Here is a 23212-nt window from a genome sequence, read left to right as displayed (position 1 = left end):
TAGCACCTTCAACTGCACCACAGACTAAAACAGTTAAATGTGGTCTATTAAACATTAGGTCTCTCTCTTCTAAGTCCCTGTTAGTAAATTATATAATAATTGATCAACATATTGATTTATTCTGCCTTACAGAAACCTGGTTACAGCAGGATGAATATGTTAGTTTAAATGAGTCAACACCCCCGAGTCACACTAACTGTCAGAATGCTCGTAGCATGGGCCGAGGGGGAGGATTAGCAGCAATCTTCCACTCCAGCTTATTAATTAATCAAAGACCCAGACAGAGCTTTAATTCATTTGAAAGCTTGACTCTTAGTCTTGTCCATCCAAATTGGAAGTCCCAAAAACCAGTTTAATTTGTTGTTATCTATCGTCCACCTGGTCGTTACTGTGAGTTTCTCTGTGAATTTTCAGACCTTTTGTCTGACTTAGTGCTTAGCTCAGATAAGATAATTATAGTGGGCGATTTTAACATCCACATAGATGCTGAGAATGACAGCCTCAACACTGCATTTAATCTATTATTAGACTCAATTGGCTTCGCTCAAAATGTAAATGAGTCCACCCACCACTTTAACCATACTTTAGATCTTGTTCTGACTTATGGTATGGAAATTGAAGACTTAACAGTATTCCCTGAAAACCCCCTTCTGTCTGATCATTTCTTAATAACATTTACTTTAACGGACTACCCAGCAATGGGGAATAAGTTTCATTACAGTAAAAGTCTTTCGGAAAGGTCAATAGTTTTACATCCTCATTGAGCACAACTTTGGATGCTGTAGCTCCTCTGAAAAAAAGAGCCTTCAATCAGAAGTGCCTGACTCTGTGGTATAACTCACAAACTCGCAGCTTAAAGCAGATAACCCGTAAGTTGGAGAGGAAATGGTGTCTCACTAATTTAGAAGATCTTCACTTAGCCTGGAAAAAGAGTCTGTTGCTCCATAAAAAAGCCCTCCGTAAAGCTAGGACATCTTACTACTCATCACTAATTGAAGAAAATAAGAACAACCCCAGGTTTCTTTTCAGCACTGTAGCCAGGCCTGTCTCTACCGCTCGTCGAGTTTTTTGTTATTTGTAGCTGTGTTTTTGCTTTGTGTGTTCTGCCGGGACACCTCGGCCTTGCTTGTGTATAATCGTCAGTCTCTTGAACATTAATGCTCTTTATGAGCCACTGCTGTCGTCTGGGTCCGGGCTGGGAGGGCCCCGCCCTGCTCTGCCACCTGTGCTCGCGGACGTCCCGCTCCACCTGCTCCGTTTTCCTTGTGCTCCTCTCCGGAGGAGACACTTTATAAGGCGCGGAAAGCAGAGCGGTGCATCAGTGAAATTTAAGTTTTACCTGGCAGCCTTCACTAGAGGGTCTGATCCTCGCCTCCTGTGGGATGGATGATATTTTTGGGCGTGGGAGCGCATGCTGCGCACGAGAGGCTGCTCCTGGACTGTCCTCACCGATGACCGGACCAGCTCCGCTAAAGCTGTGCCCGTTTGTGCCGCAGTTTCCTGCTGCTGCCTCTCGCCGGGCTGCGGAGTTTTTACGCCGGTGCTGTCGTCTGCGGGCTCGCAGACGCGGTGTTTCACCTGAGCTCCTCCAGCCGCTGAAACATGCTGCGTCACTGGCTGCTGAGGGGCTGAACTTCCGCATGACTTCGTTAAAATCTGGTGATCCCACCGAGATCCTTAGTTTGGGTCATTAACATCAGATCATTGTCTCTGAAGTCATTGCTGGTGAATGACTTAATTGTGGATCATCGCCTGGATATGATTGGGTTATGTGAAACCTGGCTTAAATCCACAGCTGTCCTTCCTCTGAATGAGACCTGCCCACCGGCGTACACTTTTAGTCAAGTTTCACGTGATGTGAGGAAAGGCGGGGGTGTTGCTTTTATTTATAAATCCAGGTTTACTTTATTAACTGTGGGGGGTCATAAATATAATTCATTTGAGCATCTGATTCTCCGTTATGCCCATGATGCTAAGTACTCTCAAGGTCATAAAACTGGAAATCAGCTATGTTATATTGTCACTGTCTATAGGCCTCCTGGCCCATATTCTGATTTTTTTTTTTAGATGAATTTGGCGCGTTCATCTCTAGTCTTTCAACTAGTGCAGACAACATTTTGATTATTGGTGACTTCAACATTCATATCAATAATAATAAGTCCTCTCATCCCCTTGGTAAATCATTTATAGAAATCATGGATGCACTAGGATTTCGGCAGTTCATTCATGGTTCAACTCATATCAGTGGTAATACTCTGGATTTGGTTCTTGCACGTGGCCTTGCTGTCACAAATATTGACATCCTGCCTCTTCATCAGCGGTGTCTGACCACTCTCTTATTAGGTTTACAATTACGCTGCCGCATTTAATGGACCAAAAACCTTGCCTATCATTGCGGCGACGAATTAAACCTTCAACTTTGACTGAACTCGAAGTGAGACTACCTGAAATCCTAACTTCAAGCTTGATGAAATTTCAGTCAGTAGACAAGTCTTGCAGATAGCCTGAATTTAGTGCTAAAAACCACACTTGATAAGATTGCGCCTCCTCTATTAAAGCCACGCCTTCCCAAAGCACAGACACCTTGGTTCAACAATTATTTGCGTGATCTTAGGCAGAAGGCTAGAGGGTTGGAACGGAAATGGCATAGTTCCAAACTAGAGGTGTTTCACGTCCATGTGCTAGTTTGTGCACGTATTATTTGAGCAGTGCACAGAATTTTATACTGCACTAGCACTGGTGCAAGTAACTTTTTCCAAGTTTTATCAACTATAAGCACCAGTAGAATGAACCAATAAAGAAATAAATAAGGAAAAAAAACTATTTCCAGTGTGTTGTCTTCATCTTCACTGTGTTTTATGACTCTCACACACGGAGCGAGTTGCTGTGACGATTCTTTTGTGCACACACGTGGAAAAAAAAAGGCTGTCTGCCGCTGCTACTGTGACTCTGTGCTAAAGTGACTCTGTCATAACCACACCAGACCTGCTTAAAGTTGCTTCAGCCCATTTCACACTGGGGCTGCTCCCAGTTGTGTCATGTGTCGTCATGACGACGCCACGTGGAAGCAACTCAGTGCCGAGACGATGCAGCTCGGTGCCACAACAGCACGAGGGGCGCAAAAGATGAAGCAAATCGGACGCCCAAAATTAAACATGTTTCATTTTTGTTTGCGTCCTGTGCTCAACGCAGAATTCAGTGGTTTCAGCGCAAGTCAGAGCAACAGGACGGTACTCAGCCTGACTGGAAGCCACACCCTCACAAGACAACATTACCCGACGCCGATTTATGATTCCTGCTGTGTTCCATTGTTCCTGAAGTATAAATCACGCAGGATTGTTTTTATACCGTGTACACAATGCAGCAAAACTACACACTCAAAAAAGAGCACAGAAAAAAAAAATGCTGATTGCAGCAGCTGCTCCTCCTTGCTTATTTAAACACTTTTGTGAGAAGACTCTCACAAAAGTGTTTAAATAAAATCCCTAAGTCCTGTTCACAGACTGAGTGCCAGAGACAGGACATGTCCTCATCCAGTAAAAAGTCCAGACATCTCCAGTCCACTCATGGACTGTTCGCTCACGCGCGCACATGTGAACAGTTAAAAGAAAAACAAAAAACTGTCTGGCTGCAGGCAGTTAGTTCCTTGCTCTCCGCTCATCACTGTGTTAAAAAAAAGGACATAAGTCCTGCTCACAGACTGATTGCCAGAGACAGGACATGTCCACATGAAGTATAACTCCAGACATCTCCACATTTACTCACGGACGGTTCGCTCGCACGCACGTGCGCATTTCGCGGTCACAGAAGGAAAGATAAACTATAACAGAACTCAGAGCGCAGACCTGCAGCTCAGCACAAGAACAAATATAAACAAGAAGAGAAATAAGAGTGCACAGTCTGTCTGCAGCGCGCACCTGACGCAGACATTCCTGCGTCGTCATGATGCAACAGGAAGCAACTCGAAGTGGGCCGGTGTGATAGTGACTTTTGGTTGTGCAAGTAATTTTTTTTTTTTTTTTGGTGCAAGTAATTTTTTGTTACTAGCACCAGTGCAAGTAGGTTAAAAAATGTATTTCAACCCCCGGTGAAATTCCCCAGTGCCTGCCCAGCTTAACGAGTCTTTTTTTGGATTCAGGTGTGTTGGAACAGGGAGACAACGAAGAGTGTCAGGAAGGTAGATCTCGAGGACCAAACTTGGGCACCCCTGCAGTGGAGGCATGGAAATGTCTTGGAGAGATGGCAGTGGAGTTTCTAACCAGATTGTTTAATAAAATTTTGGAACGTGAAAGGATGCCTGGAAGAGAACACCACTGAGAGCATTAGTTTGGGTCTCATTAACATAAGGCAAGGCTGTGAAATAAAAATTGTGAAATCCAAGGAACATTTGCAGGGGCTCTCGGGGGCATAGGCCCCCAGGAGCCGGGGTCTTGGGCCCCATGGGATCCCAGAAACCAAATGAATTTTTTTAACTAATGATAGATTTTCAGCATCTCCTGGAACAAAAAGTCTCAAAATTAGGAGGGTGGTTGGTGTCTCCCTTAGAGATAAGGTGAAAATTTCAGTCATCCGTGGGGAGCTCAGTGTAGAGTCGCTGCTCCGTCGCGTTGAAAGAAGCCAGCTGAGGTGGTTCAGGCATCTGGTAAGGATGCCCCCTGGAAAGACCCAGGACTAGGTGGTGAGATTATATCGCCATACTGGCCTGGGAACACCTCAAGATCACCCAGTCAGAGGTGGTCAATGTGGCCCAGGAAAGGGAAGCCTGTGGTCCCCTGCTGGAGCTGTTGCCCCCGCGACCCAAACCCGGATAAGCAGTGGAAGATGAGTGATGAGTATATAAAATTGTTTTGTTATATTGCACTAGTTGCATGAATGGGGTAAAGTCTGCCATTTGCCTTGTTTCATGATGTGATTTTTTTTTTGCTAAAACTCATGAAATTATATCTGAAAGATGACAGTATCATAAAAAACTTGACTTTCATTTTAGCTTCACTGTTGTGACAGCATTCCAAAAATTGTGTGTCTGCCAAATACTTATGGACCAGACTGCATGACGGGAAAACCCTTGAGCCATCAAAGTTGGTCTGGACTCACCCACTCAGGTTGATCCGGTGGTGGATTGACCATCACCTCCTCCACAATGGGCTAAGAAGGAAAACACACAAAAGTAAAATCAACCAAGACTGACCAGTGCAGCACCATGGCGCCATAACGGCAACAAAAAATAACCTGATCAATCAATAATCACTGTTAAATGTCACATAACAGCACTCCCAGTATCTGCGTATAGGATGGCTATGATGTCCAGTAGTCTCTTGTGGATGCCACAAATTATCAGGATGTCCCAGAGAGCAATCCAAACAACTGAAAACACTTTGCATTTGAGTCACTCATTTTGATAAACAGGGTTCTCCCCAGACAATGGAATAACAACGCTGCGCGTTGTTGTTTATGTGGAGAGGTGATGGTCTAGCGGTTAAGTGTTGGGCTTGAGACCAGAGGATCCGCGGTTCAAACCCCACCCTCACCGGAAAATCACTGAGGGCCCTTGGGCAAGGTCCTTAATCCCCTAGTTGCTCCCGGTGTGTACTGGGTGCCTTGCATGGCAGCACCCTGACATCTGTGTGTGAGTGTATTTGTGTGAATGTGAGGCATCATTGTGCATCTGATGTGTCTGATGTGCTTTTCCATTTGCAGCAGACACTAGTATATGTTAGAAATGAACAAAAATCATTTTTCTTTTATGTTTGATTGGGTCAGCTTTTTTTTTTTTTTTTTTTTAGGAGGTCCTGGAAATTTGAGGTCAAAATGAGCCAAAATGATAAAATCACAATTTTTTTTTTTGAATGCTCATATTTCCATGCGCCCAGAGTGAGCCAAATGGATTTTAATTCCTCTTAGGCTATCGGGTATGGACTCCCCAAAAACGTGGAAATTTTGGCGCCTGACTCAGGGTGCAGCCCATAGGTGGTGCTGCAAATCGCTATTTTTTGTAACTGTGCACATTTTCACCACGTCACGAAAAGGCCAAATATGGTAAATTGGCAACTTCCTATGATTTTCATGAAACTTGAGAATTTGCTCCCATAACAGAGTAAAGGGGCCTCTGTAGGTTTGAGTGAAGTGTGGTAAGCCGTATTGGCTGTAGGTTGCCACCTGGTGGCCAAATAGGAACTTCTATTAGCCACCAGCTGGCAGTTGTGCATATACTCTGAATAATTTACCGTTAAATTTCACTATCTTTTATTTGGCTAAAAATTACTCGCACCACGGAAAGCACCTTTTTGGAGTTGCACTCAAATCTTGTTGTAATGCAAATTACAATGACAATAAAGGCGATTCTGATTCTTCTGATTATTATTATTAATAATATATAAATAAAAATAAATGAATAACAATTCGTAATACATTTGACACTTATGACAACAAACACTAAGCCATTAATTATTTATTATACAGAAAACATGCACACAAACTGCGCTGAGATGCGAACAGCTAAATGCTAACTTTAACATGGATACACCACAGACATGCTAATGCGTTAGCATCAGTCGTGTTTTAAAGTTATAAAATACATCTATCAACTGTTTTAGAAGACCATAACAGGTCGGTTTAATATAAAAAAGGGAAATATTACTCTCAGACATATGCTCTTTAGGGTTTTAGTGGGGGAAGATAAAGCGACAAACCATCGAAGCAGAGTTGGATCATTGCTTCATTGGTTCAAAGCAAAGCCACGCCCTGCTCTACTTGGGGAGTGTCTGCCAATGTTCCCATGAAGACAGGGAGAAGGACCGTGGCTCATGGCAAGCAGTAAACAGAGTGGAGAGGAAGGAAAATTCACAGTCATTTCCTCCCCAGTGCAGCACCATACACGCTGACACTGCTGTTTTGATTAGCGCAGAATGGGATATTGCTTTGACAGTGAGACTATCATATTTTTGCCCAAAAACATGCATGACACCACGTGCACAAGCGTATGCGTGGTTACATTTTCCAAATGACGGAAATCCGTCGTGGTGACGGAGAACTTTAACCCATGCTCTATATCTAAGTATGAGAGTTAGGTAGTAATTTTAATGTTATATTTAGTCATAAATTCTTGGTGTTTTGTAACATCTTTTACGTGATTATTATAAGACATATATGTTTGTGGGTTAGTCCCATCACTAGTGTTGAGTTCTTTTAAAACTACATCTAAGTAATATTTTTTGCAAACTATTAGGATATTGTTGCTGGCTTTATCTTCTGGTACTAAAACAAAACTTTCAAAGTTATTTAGATATTCTAGGCAAACCTTGTCTGACAGTACATGTTTTTTATATGGATTTTTCCTTTATTCCTAAGTCTATCTATCTTAATTTGAACTGTTTCTAATACTCTACCTTCCCATTCATCCAATGTTCTAGTATCTACTTTTCTTTTTTAGCCCAACGGTGTTTTTTTTTTGTAATCCTTAATGGACTTTTTTTTTTCTTTTTTTTTTTTTTTACTATTATGAGGTTTGTGTACCAGTTAATATTATTTTGTTCTCTAAATGATGGTCCTTTACTAAGTAATTTTCTATGCTTCCTGTTCTCAATTATTCTGAGATTACCGGTTATTATATGTCCTGTTGGCTCGTATTTGAAATTAGACGAGTCGCAATCACAGCTAAGGTTTATAGTACCTAATTCAAAGTCTAAATTTTTTATGCTTTGTTTGAAATTAAAAACTTTACCAGCTATTGATTTAGTATATAACGGGGGGGTTATCACAGATGAAATTTGGTATAGTTTTTTTGGATTGGTTTGCTATGTAGAATCTGTGATAGTTTGATCATTTCAATGCCTTTGTTGTGAAAAGGAATTTTCAAGAAAGATTATCATCATCTTTGGTTATTGTAGTTTTTTCCATTTTTTAAAACCTAACCTAAAGCTAGCTAAATCTTTTATGACGAGTGGAATATAATTAGGTAATTTTTGTTCTAAAAGTATAGTATTTGCTAAAGCTATCAGGATGCCACGTTTTCGTTGTAAAACCAAAAAAATTAATGTATTAAGTTCATGTACTAACCCAGGTCTATTGTAATTGTTAACTAGGGATGGGTATTGATAAGATTTTATCGATATCGACGCCATTATCGATTCTGCTAATCGATCCGATTCCTTATCGATTCCCTTATTGATACCTCGTGAATTTTGTACTAAAAGTAGGCTTTACAGGTTTTCTATGTATTTCACTGAGTCTTAAAGTAAATAAATAGAAATTGGTCACTGTATCCTTGATCTCTGGACATAAATAAAAATAAAACGGTGTTTCGCTTTGAAGTTATTAATTCAGACTGGATTCTATCATTCTAACTTGACTCGGCAGAGAGCCGCCCAGCGTTTGGAGCTGGAGGACGATTCTCGTTTCTTTCTCGCAACAAGACAGGAGTTCCAGTTAGTAACTTTAATCCGCACAAAAGTGACTCACGATTGACATATTCAGGGATGAAAGTGATGAAAAACAAAAAAAGCTGAAACCCAAAATTACCCCCCAACACCACCCACACGAAAATGTTTCAATTCTATAAGCTCTGAAATGCAATCTGGGACTATTCCAGACAATAAACTACAGTAAGTGCAGCATACATTTAGGTGAGAAAAAACTACTTTCCTTATTCAAATTCATTCCAGTAGTATTCTGCTCTTACTAGGATGCAGCAGTTTTCCAGCTTGGCAGATAGTTCTGGAGGAAATCATTGAAAAAATTAACAAACTGAAAATATGGTTTGACTGAAACAAACTGTCATTACACTTAAATAAGACAGGGATGAAGTGGAGGTGTAAGAGTCACTAGGTGTTCACAGGAAACACTTATTTATTTCTGTATGTATGTATTTATTTATTTATTTATGTATGTTCATTGTTAGTTGCTTTTATATTTTCTCTTGTGTTTCTATTCAGGTTCTTTTTGTCTCTTTCTCTAAAATTGTATATAATAATCATTAGATTATTAATATATAAGCAAAAATAAATTTAAGAAATATTACAATATGAAAACAAATGCACCCGAATGTGATGAGAGCTGCAACTGCTTAATGCTAACTTTTAACATTGAAAATGCCATAGACATGCTAACGCGTTAGCATCGCTCCTGTTTTTAAGTTATAAAATACATCTATCATCTGTTTCAGAAGACCATAACAGGTCCGTTTAACATAAAAAAGGTAAATAATACTCACAGACGTATGCTCTTTAGGGTTTTAGCGGGGGAAAATTAAGTGAAAGAAAGAAAGAATAAACAAAGTAATAGATCGAAGCATTGCTTCAATCTGCAAACCACTGTTTCAATTGGCTCAAGGTTCAAAGCAAGCGCTGCAGAAAAGTTGATTACGGACCCGCTGCAGGGTCTGTAATCAATGTAGACAAATTATCATTTTCCTGACAAACACCCCCCAAAACAACGGCCACTCTGAAGGACCGATAACAGAATCATTAAGCACAAAGCTTATTGATGTCGGTGGATCGAATCATTTCTTAACGATACCTGAAAGGAACCGGTTCTCGATACCCATCCCTATTGTTAACTAGTTCTTTTAATCTAAGTTCTAAATCTCTTTGTAGTTGCATGTTGTCTACTGCACTTACCTGATCATTTTTTGAACTTACGTTTTTTTTGTTAAAATATGTCCATATAACAATATTTTCAATATCTTTTTTAGAAACATTACCTAGTTTTTTGACATTGTCATTAGGCCCATACGGATAAATTGTAGCTAGTTCTCTGTACCAGTATTCCTCCCTTTGTAATCATTTAGAGTAGGGCTGCAGCTATCAAATATTTTTGGAATCGAGTATTCTATCAATTATTTTATCGATTAATCGGATAAAAAGTACCTTTGTGTTTTTAAACAATATCAGTAGTGGCAGGGCTCTCCCTAAGCAATGGCACAATGTCGCTGTGCCATCATGTAGATTTTTTAAGTTTAGGATGTTCCCTCTCTCTGTTTTCCCAGGTAATTATTTATTTTTCACATTATTAAGTTTTGGAGCTTTGCCAAACCATAAGCCCAGGCGCTCTGTGAAATCAGTCTGCGGAGAGGACATTCTTTTTTTTTTTCTTATTGCATATTTCATTTGCACTTTTTATTACTGTGATTTATTTAGTGTTTAGTGTATATTTCTACATGCCGTACAGAGCAGCTCAAACCGAAGTCAAATTCCTTGTTTTCTGTGGATACTTGGCGAATAACAAAGCCTTTGAAAAAACGGCTGTGGAGTTCGACATTTCCACAACGGCTGCACTGATAAATTAACGCTACAGCTTGTTGATAAAACTCTTAGCAAATCTGAATATAGGCATTTTTTTTGAATAGTTAAACATGATTAATTTAAAGTGCGCTTCCTGGAGAGCAGCCAGTGGAGCAAACCACGTTTTAAAAATATATAAACACAATGCTTCACTTTAAATGCATAATAAGTCCGTTTCAGACGATCGGCACAGACCCTTTGTCTTAAAAGGCTTTATTTTACTCAGCATGCGGCTTTGTAAACTTGTAGCATCACCTGCTGCATTGATTAGCGCTTACATTAGTTATGGGCATGCTCTACGGTCTTCTTCTCGGTTTTCTGTAGGAGCATTACAGTGCCACCTACAGGCCTGGCATATGTACTACAGCCTTAAACGAAGCTTTGAGGCAAAGAATTTGCCTCGAACATTTTTTCTAATCGAATTACCCAATTAATAGTTTCAGCCCTAGTTTAGAGACTAAGCTAAGGCATTCATCCTCTTCAAAAAATACTTCCTCTATAGGCATAACCTCTATGTCATCTACATTATGACCATATGAGCAAAAGTGTTGGTATAAAAATAAATCACATTTTATTAAGCCTCTGTCTATGATTATTCATTCCACTCCAAAGGGTTTGGCTAGTTTCTACGTATTCAATACCACATTTTTTGCAGCTAATCAGGTAAATTATATTTTTTGTGTTGCATGTTTCACGTGAGCTGACCTCATATTGTCTACCTGTGGTGTTACTTCTGAAGTTATTTCCTTCTACTATGTATTTGTAAGTTTTACATTTACTGCTACCACATTTACAAACTTTAGTGTCCTGTATAGCATCAATCACATCCCTTCCTACCAAGGTAGGGTTTGGGGATGTAACGCCATAATTAGAGGACGAGTTGGAAATAAGAGGTATACCCTCCTTTAAGGGACGACGGTATGAGTCCATCACCTTGGTTTGCCGGGCTACTGACTGCCCCCTCTTATACGTATCATACGTACCATCATGATATTTAAACCCTTGTTTAAGGGACTAGGGTAAGAGTCCATCACCTTGGTATTTAGGGGCTAGTGACTGCCCTATATTAAAAGTAGTGATCATATATAGTAACTTATGTATAAGGGACAGGGTAAAAGTATATTATATTATTTTGTAGGACTTTTATTATATGTAGTTATCATGATATCAGAAAAGTATAGAAAATTATTAGTAGCTAGAAAACCATATTAAAAAAGTAGAAAGTAAGAATAGCTAGGAATAAGTATATAATATACAAACAGTATATGGAACATATATGGAGATTACCAGGCACGAATAAACATGTCATATCAAAACTTAACCTAAATGTCTGTACTGCCCTCCTGACCAGATCGCTCTTGGAAAAGAGATTTTTAATCTCAACGATGATTATCGGTAAAGGATTTGATTGATTGAACATGACAATTGGTTTCTGTGACCCAAATACACCTGAAGGAGAGACGTTAAAATGAAATGGACAAAACTCACCTCTCCAGTCCAGCCTGGAGGTAAACACGACGGGAAACCAAATGGTGCAACATCACCTGGGGGGGGCACACCAATCTGCCCCAATACTGGAGGATCCGGAGCAATCCCAACAGGAGGTGGTGGTGGCAGGGGTGGAAGACCAGCAGGTCCAGGATCAGGCCCCCATGGCTGCAGAGGTCCTTCTGGACCCCAACCAGGACCCTCTGGGAAACCCCATTCTGGAGGAGGCAAGGGACCATTGGGTCCCCAGTCCTCAGGAGGGAGACCCCAATCATCAGGATGTGGTCCCCAATCAACAGGAGGCACCCCCCAGTTATCTGGGTGAGGCCCCCAGCCTGGTGGCGGTGGGCCTCTTGGTCCCCAGCCGGGTGGAGGTGGCCCTCTTGGTCCCCAGCCGGGTGGAGGTGGCCCTCTTGGTCCCCAGCCGGGTGGAGGTGGCCCTCTTGGTCCCCAGCCTCGTCGCGGAGGTCCTCTTGGTCCCCAGCCTGGTGGCGGAGGTCCTCTTGGTCCCCAGCCTCCAGGTGGAGGTGGTCCCCATTCTCCATGCCAACCTCTTGGCGGCAGTGGACCCCAGAACGGCGGAGGTCCCTCGTCAAAAGGAGACCCCTCGTCAAAAGGAGGCCCGTCACTGGGTGAAGGTCCTCGCGGCGGACACATTCCGCGCTCCATGCAGAAACTAAGCTAAAAGCTAACTCACAGGCCGCGGCCAATAAGCCTAACCCAGCTAGCTAACAAATCAACAACGCAAAACACGACTTCTGCTGATATTTACTAGTCAGTGCTCCTCGTTCTTATTTCAAAGACTCGCTGATTTCGTAAAGTACACGAACTATGTCACATTACACGAAACAGCAACAAATAATGACGCGAGTAACGTGCGGCAGGAAAATGCGTTTTCTTTTTCTTCTTCTTCTGGTGTTTTGGTGGTCTGCAACCAGTTTCAGTGGTACAATAGCGCCGCCACATACTGGATCGCTCATTGGCCAATATTTTTGAAGCAAAACGGCCGCCATATTACCACTCCCATGTCCCGCTCCTGAACGCTTTTTCTATTGCTCTTTAATGAGGCACACGCAACTTTATTCTTTGTAATTTTGTTAAAAACTACCTTCCATCTGCAGCTATAAACTGCAAATCGTCAGATCAAAGGCTGTGGACGAACGTGTCACCTGTGAGTATGACTGAAATGGAAAGTAATGAACAATAATCTGAAGAGTCAAAGATAATAGTAATAATAACAACAACAACAATAATAATAATAATAAGTGGCTTATTAACTCAACATGTGTAACCACATGTTAAGGTTTGTCTTGGTCGAACTATTTTAAGACATTTAATAGGTCTACTTGTGCATAATTTTGGAGCTTTAGGTGTTGTTGCTACAAGCTTTATTACTTACATTAGGCTGAAGCTCATATAGCTGTGTCATAAATGTCATTGCAGACAAAACTAACTCTCCTGTCGCTAGTCAAGTAGTGTTTTATTCTTTTAGTGCAACTATTTTTTTTTTTAAATCCACTATTTCTGTATTATCCATCATGACTTTTGTTATCCATCCACTTTTGTTCATCATATAGTACCAATACACACACACACACACACACACACACACATTAGGAATAACCCATTTACATGCTTAAGCAGACAGAGTTACTCCTGTATACATGGTCATTGGTATCATTTGGAATATCCCCATCTAAACAGCGATGCACGTCTTCCAACAGTGCTTGATTTGGTCTGGCGTTCGTGCAAATCCTGCTTCGCGTAACGTTTCGGCCACCTTCTTGTAAATGTTGCTATCTCGGTACTTTCTACCGTCAATAAAAGTCATTATTTTCATGTCTTTCACAATACTAATGAAGTACTTGGTTTCCTCCTTGCTCCAAAAGTGTGGTGCTGTGCTGCCGCGTCTGAATTTCCCCATGCTTGTTTACCTCTGCTTCTGTCACAAGAAGATTTACCAGAACAAATTGACAGCAAGCACCAAGATCATCCGACCAGTGGCAATCAACACAGAACTTAACATCCATTTGGTTACATCCAAGTTAGAAGTGCCCATCACTATCCAGAAGCAGAAGTTCAGTATGGAACTTGACAGTGGCAACCCAGGGAATTTGATCTCTGCGCCAGTCTGGCAGCAACTTGGAAAGCCAAAACTGACTGATGTTACATACCACTACAAGTCAGCAACCAATCATGAGCTACCAGTGATTGGGACGTTCACTGCAGTTACAGAAAATCCAGTTAGCGGAATCAACGCAGACATCAATTATACAGTTACCAAGATGTCAGATCTCAACATTCTGGGAAAACATGCCATCTACAAGTATATGCTGGGAAGCAGTCTGGATTTGGCTCTGCAATCAGCCCTGGCTATTAAATCTGTCAAATTGAAGCCAGTTTGGGGAACGTTGCAAGTTCCAGAGATGTTGCATGTCTCATCTGCTGATTCAGTCACGGCACTTCAACAGGAGTGCCAGAAGCTATGCAATGAATTTTCAGATCTCTTCAAACCAGAACTGGGATACCTCAAGGATTTTGAACTGGATGTGAAATTCAAGCCCGATGCAACACCAATCTTTTGCAAACCATGCCCAGTTCTATTTGCAATCAGAGATGACCTATCCAAGGCCTATGATGAAGGCATTGCCAAAGGAGTCTGGAAGCCGATACAGTTCAATGACTTCAGCACAACTGGGGTTCCACATCGCAAGGCAAGTCTACCAGGCCAGCTAAAGCCTAAGATTCGAGTCTGGGGGACTACTGTACTGGCGTCAATGACCAGTTAGAATTGCATTGGCAACCTATTCCTCTCCCAGAGGTACTCATGCAGAAGTTGGGTGGAGGATATGGCTACACAAAGATAGACCTAGCGGATGCTTACAACCAAATTAAGCTGACACCCCAGATTCAAAGAAGACTAGCTCTCAGTACACATCGTGGAGTACTACTGCAGCAAAGACTAGTAAGTAAGTCCCTTCGGCTACTCCCTTGTTTGCACTTAGGGTCGCCACAGCAAATCCAAGGTGGATCTGCATGTTGAATTGGAATAGGTTTTATGCCGGATGCCCTTCCTGATGCAACGCCACATTACATGGAGAAATGTGGCAGGGGTGGGAATTGAACCTGGAACCTTCTGCACTGAAACCAAGCACATTAACCACTTGGCCACCACCCCTGCAGCAAAGACTCCCATTCGGTATTAAGTCAGCACCTGGTTACTTCCAGGAGATCTTGGAGAAACTCACACTAGATCTCCCAGGCGTTGCGGTCTATCTGGATGACATACTGGTGGTGGAAAAGACGTGGTTGATCATTTCAACCACCTCCGTGGGTTACTCGTCAGCTCAATGACAGGGCGAAAGAAATGCACCTTTGCTCAACCCAGTGTTGAAAACCTGGGGCATATCTTCTCACATGATGGTATTTCAAAAGGCCCCAAAGTAGATGCCGTCCACAAGATGCCACCACCAACAGATGTCTCCACCCTTAGATCTTTCTTGGGGTCAGTACAGTTCTAGTTCATGCCCAACCTTTTGTAGTGCATGGGCTTGCTTCACCGTAATTAAATAAATACATTAATGCTTTCTCAAAAAAAACTTGAGGTTTTGAACTGAGGACAGACTGTATTTTCACTCCCAACTGAGAAATTCCTGAGTCCATCTGGAGATAAGCTGGAGACATCCCCCGTGGGTCTCCACACTGTGGCCCACACCACAACAGAATGGTAACTCAGAGTTCTTCAAAGGAGCCCTTGGTTGTTTATCAGTTAAATTTTGGTCACTATGAATTACATGACATCATAATTGCTTCACGTCAGAATCTGAACTTCCCCAGAACAGGAGAATCCAAATTTTATGGCCTCACACCAAGGTCAGAACCTCTCTAGATGCTGCAGGAAGATCTCTTCCACGATAAGATGTGGCTGTCAGAGTTTAAATCTGTAAAAAAAGCAACTCAGTAACTAAACACAAAGAATGATCACGCAGGAGACTGACTTTCATTTCCTGATCAGGGAGAGCCAGCGTGACCTCTCAAAGAAGGGGGACTGATGGACAGCTGACTGTCCATTAGTCAGCTCTGAAGGGCCCGCCCACTCTGCGCCTGAATTTATTGCACACAGACATATTACAAAACAATATACAAGGCACAGCTGCGTTTCTTCAGTCAATTCATACTTGTATCACTTTGCACATTAAGACAGACGTGCGGAGGAGTTCCGCGCGTCGCGGTGCAGCCACTCGGCGCAAAGCAACGCCGTGATGAAGCCTCACGGGACATGTTCTGGCATGTCCAGCTCATGCACAATCACAATCGGACATTCACACAGTTGGAAAGCAACCGGAATCCATCTGAAATCCACCTGAAAGCCGTCCTGAGAGACCAACACCGAGGTGGTTTTGTCCCGCGTAATGAACGGCTCCGTGGCGCGTCCCTCCACTTTTCTTTCCATGAAAAAAACTCCTGTAACGGTGGAATGTGCCGGAAAAAGTGCTGATGTCCACGTCTTTTCACAATTCCTATGCTAGTCAGATGACATACCGGATCAAGACAGCGTCCAGTTTAAAAATGAACGGCACATTTCACTGTTACAGGAGTTCTTGTCATGGAAAGAGAAGCTGCTCCACCGCGCGTCGCGGTGCAGCCGCTCGGCGCAAAGCAACGCCGTGATGAAGCCTCACGGGACATGTTCTGGCATGTTCAGCTCATGCACAATCACAATCGGATATTCACATGACTGGAAAGCAACCAGAATCCGTCTGAAATCCACCTGAAAGCTGTCCTAAGAGACCAACACCGAGGTGGTTTTGTCCCGCGTAATGAACGGCTCCGTGACGCGTCCCTCCGCTTTTCTTTCCATGAAAAAAACTCATGTAACGGTGGAATGTGCCGGAAAAAGAGCTGATGTCCACATCTTCTGCCTTTTTGTGAAAGTCAGACGAGGTCCCGGATCAACAAAGGCTTCACGTTGGAAATGATCTGGTTGGTCCAGCGGGGTGTCAGCCTGTCGATGGGGGCTGGGAGCGTGCTGCGCTCTCAGCAGTTGTGGGCCGTCCTTAAAGCGGCAGTAAACACCCCGTAATCTGTTTAATCCCCATAAAATCGTCCCTGAAAGCCATATTAATTTTTCGAACGGTGTCCACCTGGAGGTCTCTCACAGTTTCTGGAAAAAAATTGATGCAGCAAAGCTCCAAATCGTTCAGACATTTATTCGCAATAAAAAATAGACGAGAGGGGTGGACCACACCTCACTCAAAGCCTGCTCACAGGCGAATGACGCAACCAACAGGCATGAAAAAAACTCATGCATGCGCACGAGGGTTCAAGCTTGTCTGACGCAATCACACGTGATTCAAATCCATATGGTTTTTTTAAAAAATAATAAGGTCGGATACTTTTCTAACAGACCTCGTACATGCCCTCTGAAGCCCCTTAGTTATCCATGGTTTACTGCTGTATTGATTTTTGTATATTTTGTCAACAAATGGACAGTGTTTATTATACAAACTGGAAAAAATGGAAATGAAAGCATCATATGACCTGTCAACATCATCAACAAAACATCCGACCAATTCTGACTTGATAAATCCTCCCTTAAATTTTCAATTGTTTCAGGTGTTACTTTTCTACTCATGAATTTGGTATTGCTTCGATACTTACAACAACCCTCCAATGCAAAAACTGAGAAAACTGGCAAGTGATCACTGATATCACTGACCAGTAGTCCCCCACTAAGATTACCGGATATAGCGTTAGTTAAAATATTGTCAATGAGAGTTGTTGAGTCCATAGTTATTCTGCTAGGATGAATGATGGTTGGAAACAGTCCTAAACAGTACAAGGTGTTTATAAATGAGGTGATTTGTGAATAATTGTGAGGGTTTAAAAAATCTATATTGAAATCTCCACAGACAAATAAATGCTTAATTCTGTTGATTTTGTTGTACATTCCTAAGATAACGTCTTCAAAGGTGTCAATATTTGTCCCAGGAGCTCTGTAAATACAAGTAACAACTATGTTTTTGGAGTTTATAGATGTAATTTCTATGGTAACACATTCCATGATGTTGTCCACTGTAAATGACATGTTGTTAATGAGTTTACAGTTATAATCTGACCTTACAAACAATGCAACGCCTCCGCCCCTTCTCGTCTGCCTATTAACCAGGAACAATTCATAACCATCAAGATATACCAGATCTTTATTATCCTCATTTAACCATGTTTCTGAAATTGCAATAACTGAAAAACTTTTTTTGGATGTTTTCAAACAATCATTAATAGTGGACAGATTATGAGAAAGACTTCTGCTGTTGAAATGTATAATTGAAAAATCTTCATCATTGATTTTATAATTTTTGAATTGTTCTTCTGTAAAATATTTGCACTGTCTCACAATATTCTCACTGAAGAAGGTATCAGGATCATTTTCAGATTCGAAGGGGTGGTTAGCAGAGTTATTATAATTAAATGTATCTAGACAGAGCTCCTAGGCAGAAATAAATGGATCATTATCCTTAGTCATTATGTGTCTCTTGTCTCCGGGTGTAGATGATATGGATGAGTGGGTTGCTCCAGTCTGCATCATGGTGCTGTGATGTGTTTGAGTCCTCATACCTATTGTTCATATTTGTCCAGCTCCTCGATGTTCCTTATTTCCATGACTTTTGCTTGTTCTGGTGATCCGTTCAGTTTGATGAATATTTTACAGTTTGAAGTCCATGTGTGCTGGATTTTTCCCTGTTTCTTTAAGAAGCGTGCTTTCCTGGCGATGTCGGCATTCCGTTTGGTGAGATGTTCATTGATGAATACGTTTGTCCCTTTCAGTTTTCTTCCTTGTTTTAACAGTGCTGTTTTGTGTTTTCTGTTGATGAATCTCATGATGACGGTTCGTTTATCACCGTCATTTCTCCGGGGCAGAGGGTGGCACGCTTCAATGTTATTTAAATCCATTTCTATACCTTTAGATAGGAGGAAATCAGCAACCTGTTTTTCCACAGAGCTGACCTCCTGTTCACTGTGCTCCCCTCCGCTCTCATCTGTTACCGCCCGTGCGTAGGACCGTGGTTTGATGTGAAGACCTGTGATAATGATGTTGTTGATTCTGGTGTACTTCTCCAATTCAGCCACTCTATTTTCCAGCTGCACCAGATGCCGGTCTTTCTCGGTGTTCTGGAGCCTTAATGCCATCACCTTCTCCACCAGATCCATGATTGATTTCTGTTGCTGCTTCACAACAGAAATCTCCTCTGATAGAAAGTCCAGAGATTTTAATATCGTCACCTTCCTCCGCAGTCAGAACCTTCTTAGACCCCATGGTCGGCTTGTGGGCTGCTTGGCGATCGCCGATGTTAACAGCCTGCGTTGTTGGTCACCGGGATGGATCTGCGCTGCGCGGCCTCAGTGTTTCCACGCTGATGGATCCACGGTGGCTGCATGAGGCCTCGGGGAAGCGGCACTCATGACGCGCGGCTTCAATGATGCAGCGCGCGGGTCTCGGTGAGTTCACCACGTTGGCGGGCCTCGGACATTGTTGCTGTCCAGTTGCAGGGCTAAGTTGCCGGTTGAGGTGGTATTCCCACTGTCCGGGTTGGCAAACACCGGCGTGGCAGACGGCAACTACAAACACCACCTCTGAGGCACAAAAACTCAGGTACAAACTTTTTGCAGCTCGCTCTCTGACGACACGCAAGCTCCTGACTCGACACGCAGCTGAGCTCCTGAACAGACCATCAGATACACATCCGTCAAACACCCATTTCTTTGTATAAATATTTAAACTGATTGATATTTGGACACCCTGGAGTTTCTCAGGTAGCTTATTCCAATTTTTTGGCCACCCCAATATAGAGGACACAGAAGCATTTTTGGTCATCCGTTGCGCCCACAATTTTTAAACGATACAAACCCCTTAAATTATATATTCCTTCTCGTTGCATTAAACTTATCCTTGAATCTGAGAGGTACTTGCTTAATTTTTTTCTTTCTTTTTTTCTTACTTTATACATCATTCAAACAGTTTTTAATTAAATCATGTCATGAAGTTTAAAATCTGTGTTGTAATAAAACAGTGGATTGGTATGATCCTGATAACCTGCATTATGAATTATTCTTAATGCCCTTTTGTGAAGGTTGAATAATGGTTGTACTGTAGTTTTGTAGGTATTGCCCCATACTTGCACCAAGTCAAGTAAGGTGCAATCAATGTGCAATACAGAGTATGTAGTGATTTATCATCAATAATGTGCATTGCCCTGCTTAATATTGCCGTACTTTTTTTGTTGTGTGGGCCGCCAGAAGAGGAGGTACTGCTGGCCCACCACCAGAGGGCGCCCTGCCTGAAGTGCGGGCTTCAGGCACGAGGGGGCGCCTGCCGCCTTACAGGAACAGCTGAGGTGACAGCTGTCACTCATCAACTATGACAGCTGTCACCGATCATCTGCACTTCACCCCGGATAAAAGCAGGATGACACCTCCACCACATCAGCCGAGATATCGTACTTCTTTGGAGGTAACTTTCATCTGCCTGCGTATTGTACTAATTGATTTCAAGAGCTACTTTGTTGCAGTTGTCTACCCAGAGGACCGGCGTGGGCCGCGACTGTTTCGTTCTACTTCCCACCAGATAAGTGGTACTCAGACGCTGCACGAGTGTGTGTTAGAGGTGGAGGTGGAATTCCCACCGTTGTTGTTATGGGGTTGTAGACACCACCCACACTTGACTGTCTTTGCTCTTCGCCAGCAGTACCAGATCCGACACGCTGAGACGGTGGCCACCTGGGGAATTCGGGACCTGGCGGCTCCAGTATCCTTCGGGTTCGGTGGCGGTGGAAATCGTGTGGTTCCGGTTCATCTCCAGACGGACGTCTCCTATCGTCGAGCCTGCCCACACGACACCTTTATCCATTGACTTGTATTTATTCTATAATCTGCTGTGTGGTTGTGACATTCACAACAGTAAAGTGTTCAAATTTAACTCCCTCTATTGTCCATTCATTTGCGCCCCCTGTTGTGGGTCCGTGTCACTACACTTTCCCAACACTTTTTGATACTTTCTTTTATGTTTCTTTTTTGAATATGTGCTTTCCAGTTGATCCTGTCATCGATGACCACACCTGACGACTTGTTCTCTTTGACAGGTTCCATATTTACCCCCTGTATGTCTAACTGTATTCGTCCATCTTTTTTATGGTTTCCAAATAACATTATTTTAGTTTTTAGACCAATTTAGTGACAGTTTGTTCATATCGAACCATCTCTTCAACTTTATCATTTCTGATCCCAGATCATTTAGTAATTGTTGCAAATTATCCCCTGAACAAAATAAGTTTGTAACATCTGGAAAGAGGACTGTTCCAAACAGATCCGAGACTTTACATAAATCATTGATATACAATATGAATAACTGATGCCAATACATAATCCTGAGGAACTCCACAAACGATGTCCAGATATGAAGAACAGCAGTCCCCAAGTTTAACAAACTGTTTCCGGTTTTGTAAATAGCTTTTAATCCAATTCGAAGCCACTTCTCTGATCCCATAAAGCGCCATCTTTTGAAATATGTTGTGATTGATTGTGTCAAAAGCCTTTTATGTCAACAAATAATCCTATCACTATTTTCCTTTGGTCCACATGTTTAATATCTTCTATTGCATCTAAACCCATATTGACTATCATTAAGCAAGTTGTGTTGTTCAATAAATTTATCCAATCTGTTATTGTAAAGATTTTCCAATATCTTTGAAAATTGTGACACTAGAAAGACACAGGCCTATGGTTAGTAAAAAGATGCTTGTCACCAGATTTGAATAAAGGTATCACTTTCTTCTGGTCTGAACTGTAACATGGTTCATACATATTTTTTATACCACCACACAGTAAATGCCACAATCATAGCAATAATTGTCAAAATCATCAGGGTGCAAAGTTTGCATCAGTGTTTTGAACAACCTGTTTATTTCTCTCCTTCTGTCCCTGTGTTTTTTGTTTGTTTGTGTTGGGAAAGTGTTAAGTACACGGACCCACAACAGGGGGCGCAAATGAACGGACAATGGAATAGGTCAAATAACACACTTTACTGTTGTGAATATGCACAACAAGTACAACAGATTACAATAATGGACAAAGTCAAATTAACACAGGTGTCGTGGCTGGCAGGCTCGAGATAGGAGACGCCTCTCCAAAGTAGAACCGGAACCACACGGTTTCCTCCGCCACCAGACCCCGGGAATACTGGAGCCGCCAAGTCCCGAATTCCCAGGTGGCCACTGCCTCCGCGTGTCGGACCTGGTACTGCTGGCGAGGAATAAAGAACAATTAAAGGAGGGCGCGTTTGCACCCAGGAATCCGAACGGCAGGTAAGCTGCCTCCACCTCTCGTTGGAAAGTTCTCTCAGAGTAATGCACAAAGATCACTGTCAAACAGTTAGCTGAGTACGTTACCTTCTCGGTAGAAACGATATCTCGGCAAAGAGGTGGAGACGTTGTCCTGCTGATATACTCCTGCCATCAGATGATTGGTAACAGCTGTTGCAGGTGATGCGTGACAGCTGTCACCCTGGCTGCTCCTGTGAGGCGGCTGCGCCCTCTGGTGCCTGGAGCCCGCACTCCAGACAGGGCGCCCTCTGGTGGTGGGCCAGCAGTACCTCCTCTTCTGGCGGCCCACACAACAGTTTGTTTTGTTTTTTTTTTTTCCAAGGGACAGAGAGAAACTACAGTTCTGGTCTTAAAGATGTCTTCTTTCTTTGGTGACAGTTCAAAAGGTGCAGTTTGTCTTGGCTTATGGGCTGAAGGGGACAGTTCACAGTCTCAGTTCAGTTTATCAAGGGACTGAGGGAATCTGGAACTTTTTTATGTTATTTCCCTTCAGCTGTAGTGCATAAATCTGTACTATCATCATTATGTGTAAGGCATGCTGCAAGTGGAATTAAAATAATGTGTCATGTACTCTGTCCTGTGCCCTGTTCTTGACGTTTTCTTCAAACACAGGTGCACAGGAACAGAACAGGATTGTCTTGTCTCCCGTTCTCAAAGATGCAGTTTCGTCTGCTTCTGTCTCCTGGTCTGGTCACGTCAGTGCTGTATTTCAAGCTTGTAGTACGTCTGCTTCTGATCCTAGTTCAAGTTGACAGGCCTCTCTTTGGTCACAGCTGGTTACTCGTCTGCTTCAGGACCCTGGTATCTGCTTCAACCTCTGGTCTTTGTCTTTGTTCACGCCTGGTCACTCTCTGTCTCTGTTATGACGCGCTTCCAGCCATTGCTGGGCCCATACGCCATCAGCCGACAGGTATCTTTGTCTTTTGCAGTGGGATAGATGCACCCAAGATGACCTCTCTGCAATTTTCACTGCAGTGGGGGTGGTTAGCAGCACTTGGAATGGACCTTCCCACCTTGGAGATGACCAGTTCTCTTAATAGTCTTTATCAGCACCCAGTCGCCAATCTG

General features: G+C 42.5%; 1 protein-coding gene across 3 annotated transcripts in view; it reads right to left on the bottom strand.

Annotated features, from left to right (window-relative positions):
• The window catches only part of si:dkeyp-121d4.3, a 183855-nt gene extending 171194 nt beyond the window's left edge, over positions 1 to 12661 (bottom strand). For 2 of the 3 annotated variants that reach the window (XM_034185486.1, XM_034185485.1), the window contains exons 1-2: positions 11766 to 12661; positions 5095 to 5145 (exon numbers count right to left, since the gene is read on the bottom strand). In XM_034185486.1, coding sequence (XP_034041377.1) covers positions 5095 to 5145; positions 11766 to 12434 — 720 coding nt within the window. In that variant the 5' untranslated portion in view covers positions 12435 to 12661. The remainder of the gene's footprint in view (positions 1 to 5094; positions 5146 to 11765) is intronic. The other variant, XM_034185484.1, reaches the window with a different exon arrangement.
• Between the last annotated feature and the right edge of the window lie 10551 nt (positions 12662 to 23212).

Source organism: Thalassophryne amazonica, chromosome 13 (assembly GCF_902500255.1).
Source record: "Thalassophryne amazonica chromosome 13, fThaAma1.1, whole genome shotgun sequence".
Taxonomy (NCBI): domain Eukaryota; kingdom Metazoa; phylum Chordata; class Actinopteri; order Batrachoidiformes; family Batrachoididae; genus Thalassophryne; species Thalassophryne amazonica.
The sequence above is the reverse complement of the archived record's forward strand: the minus strand, read 5'-3'. Positions and strand labels throughout refer to the sequence as shown.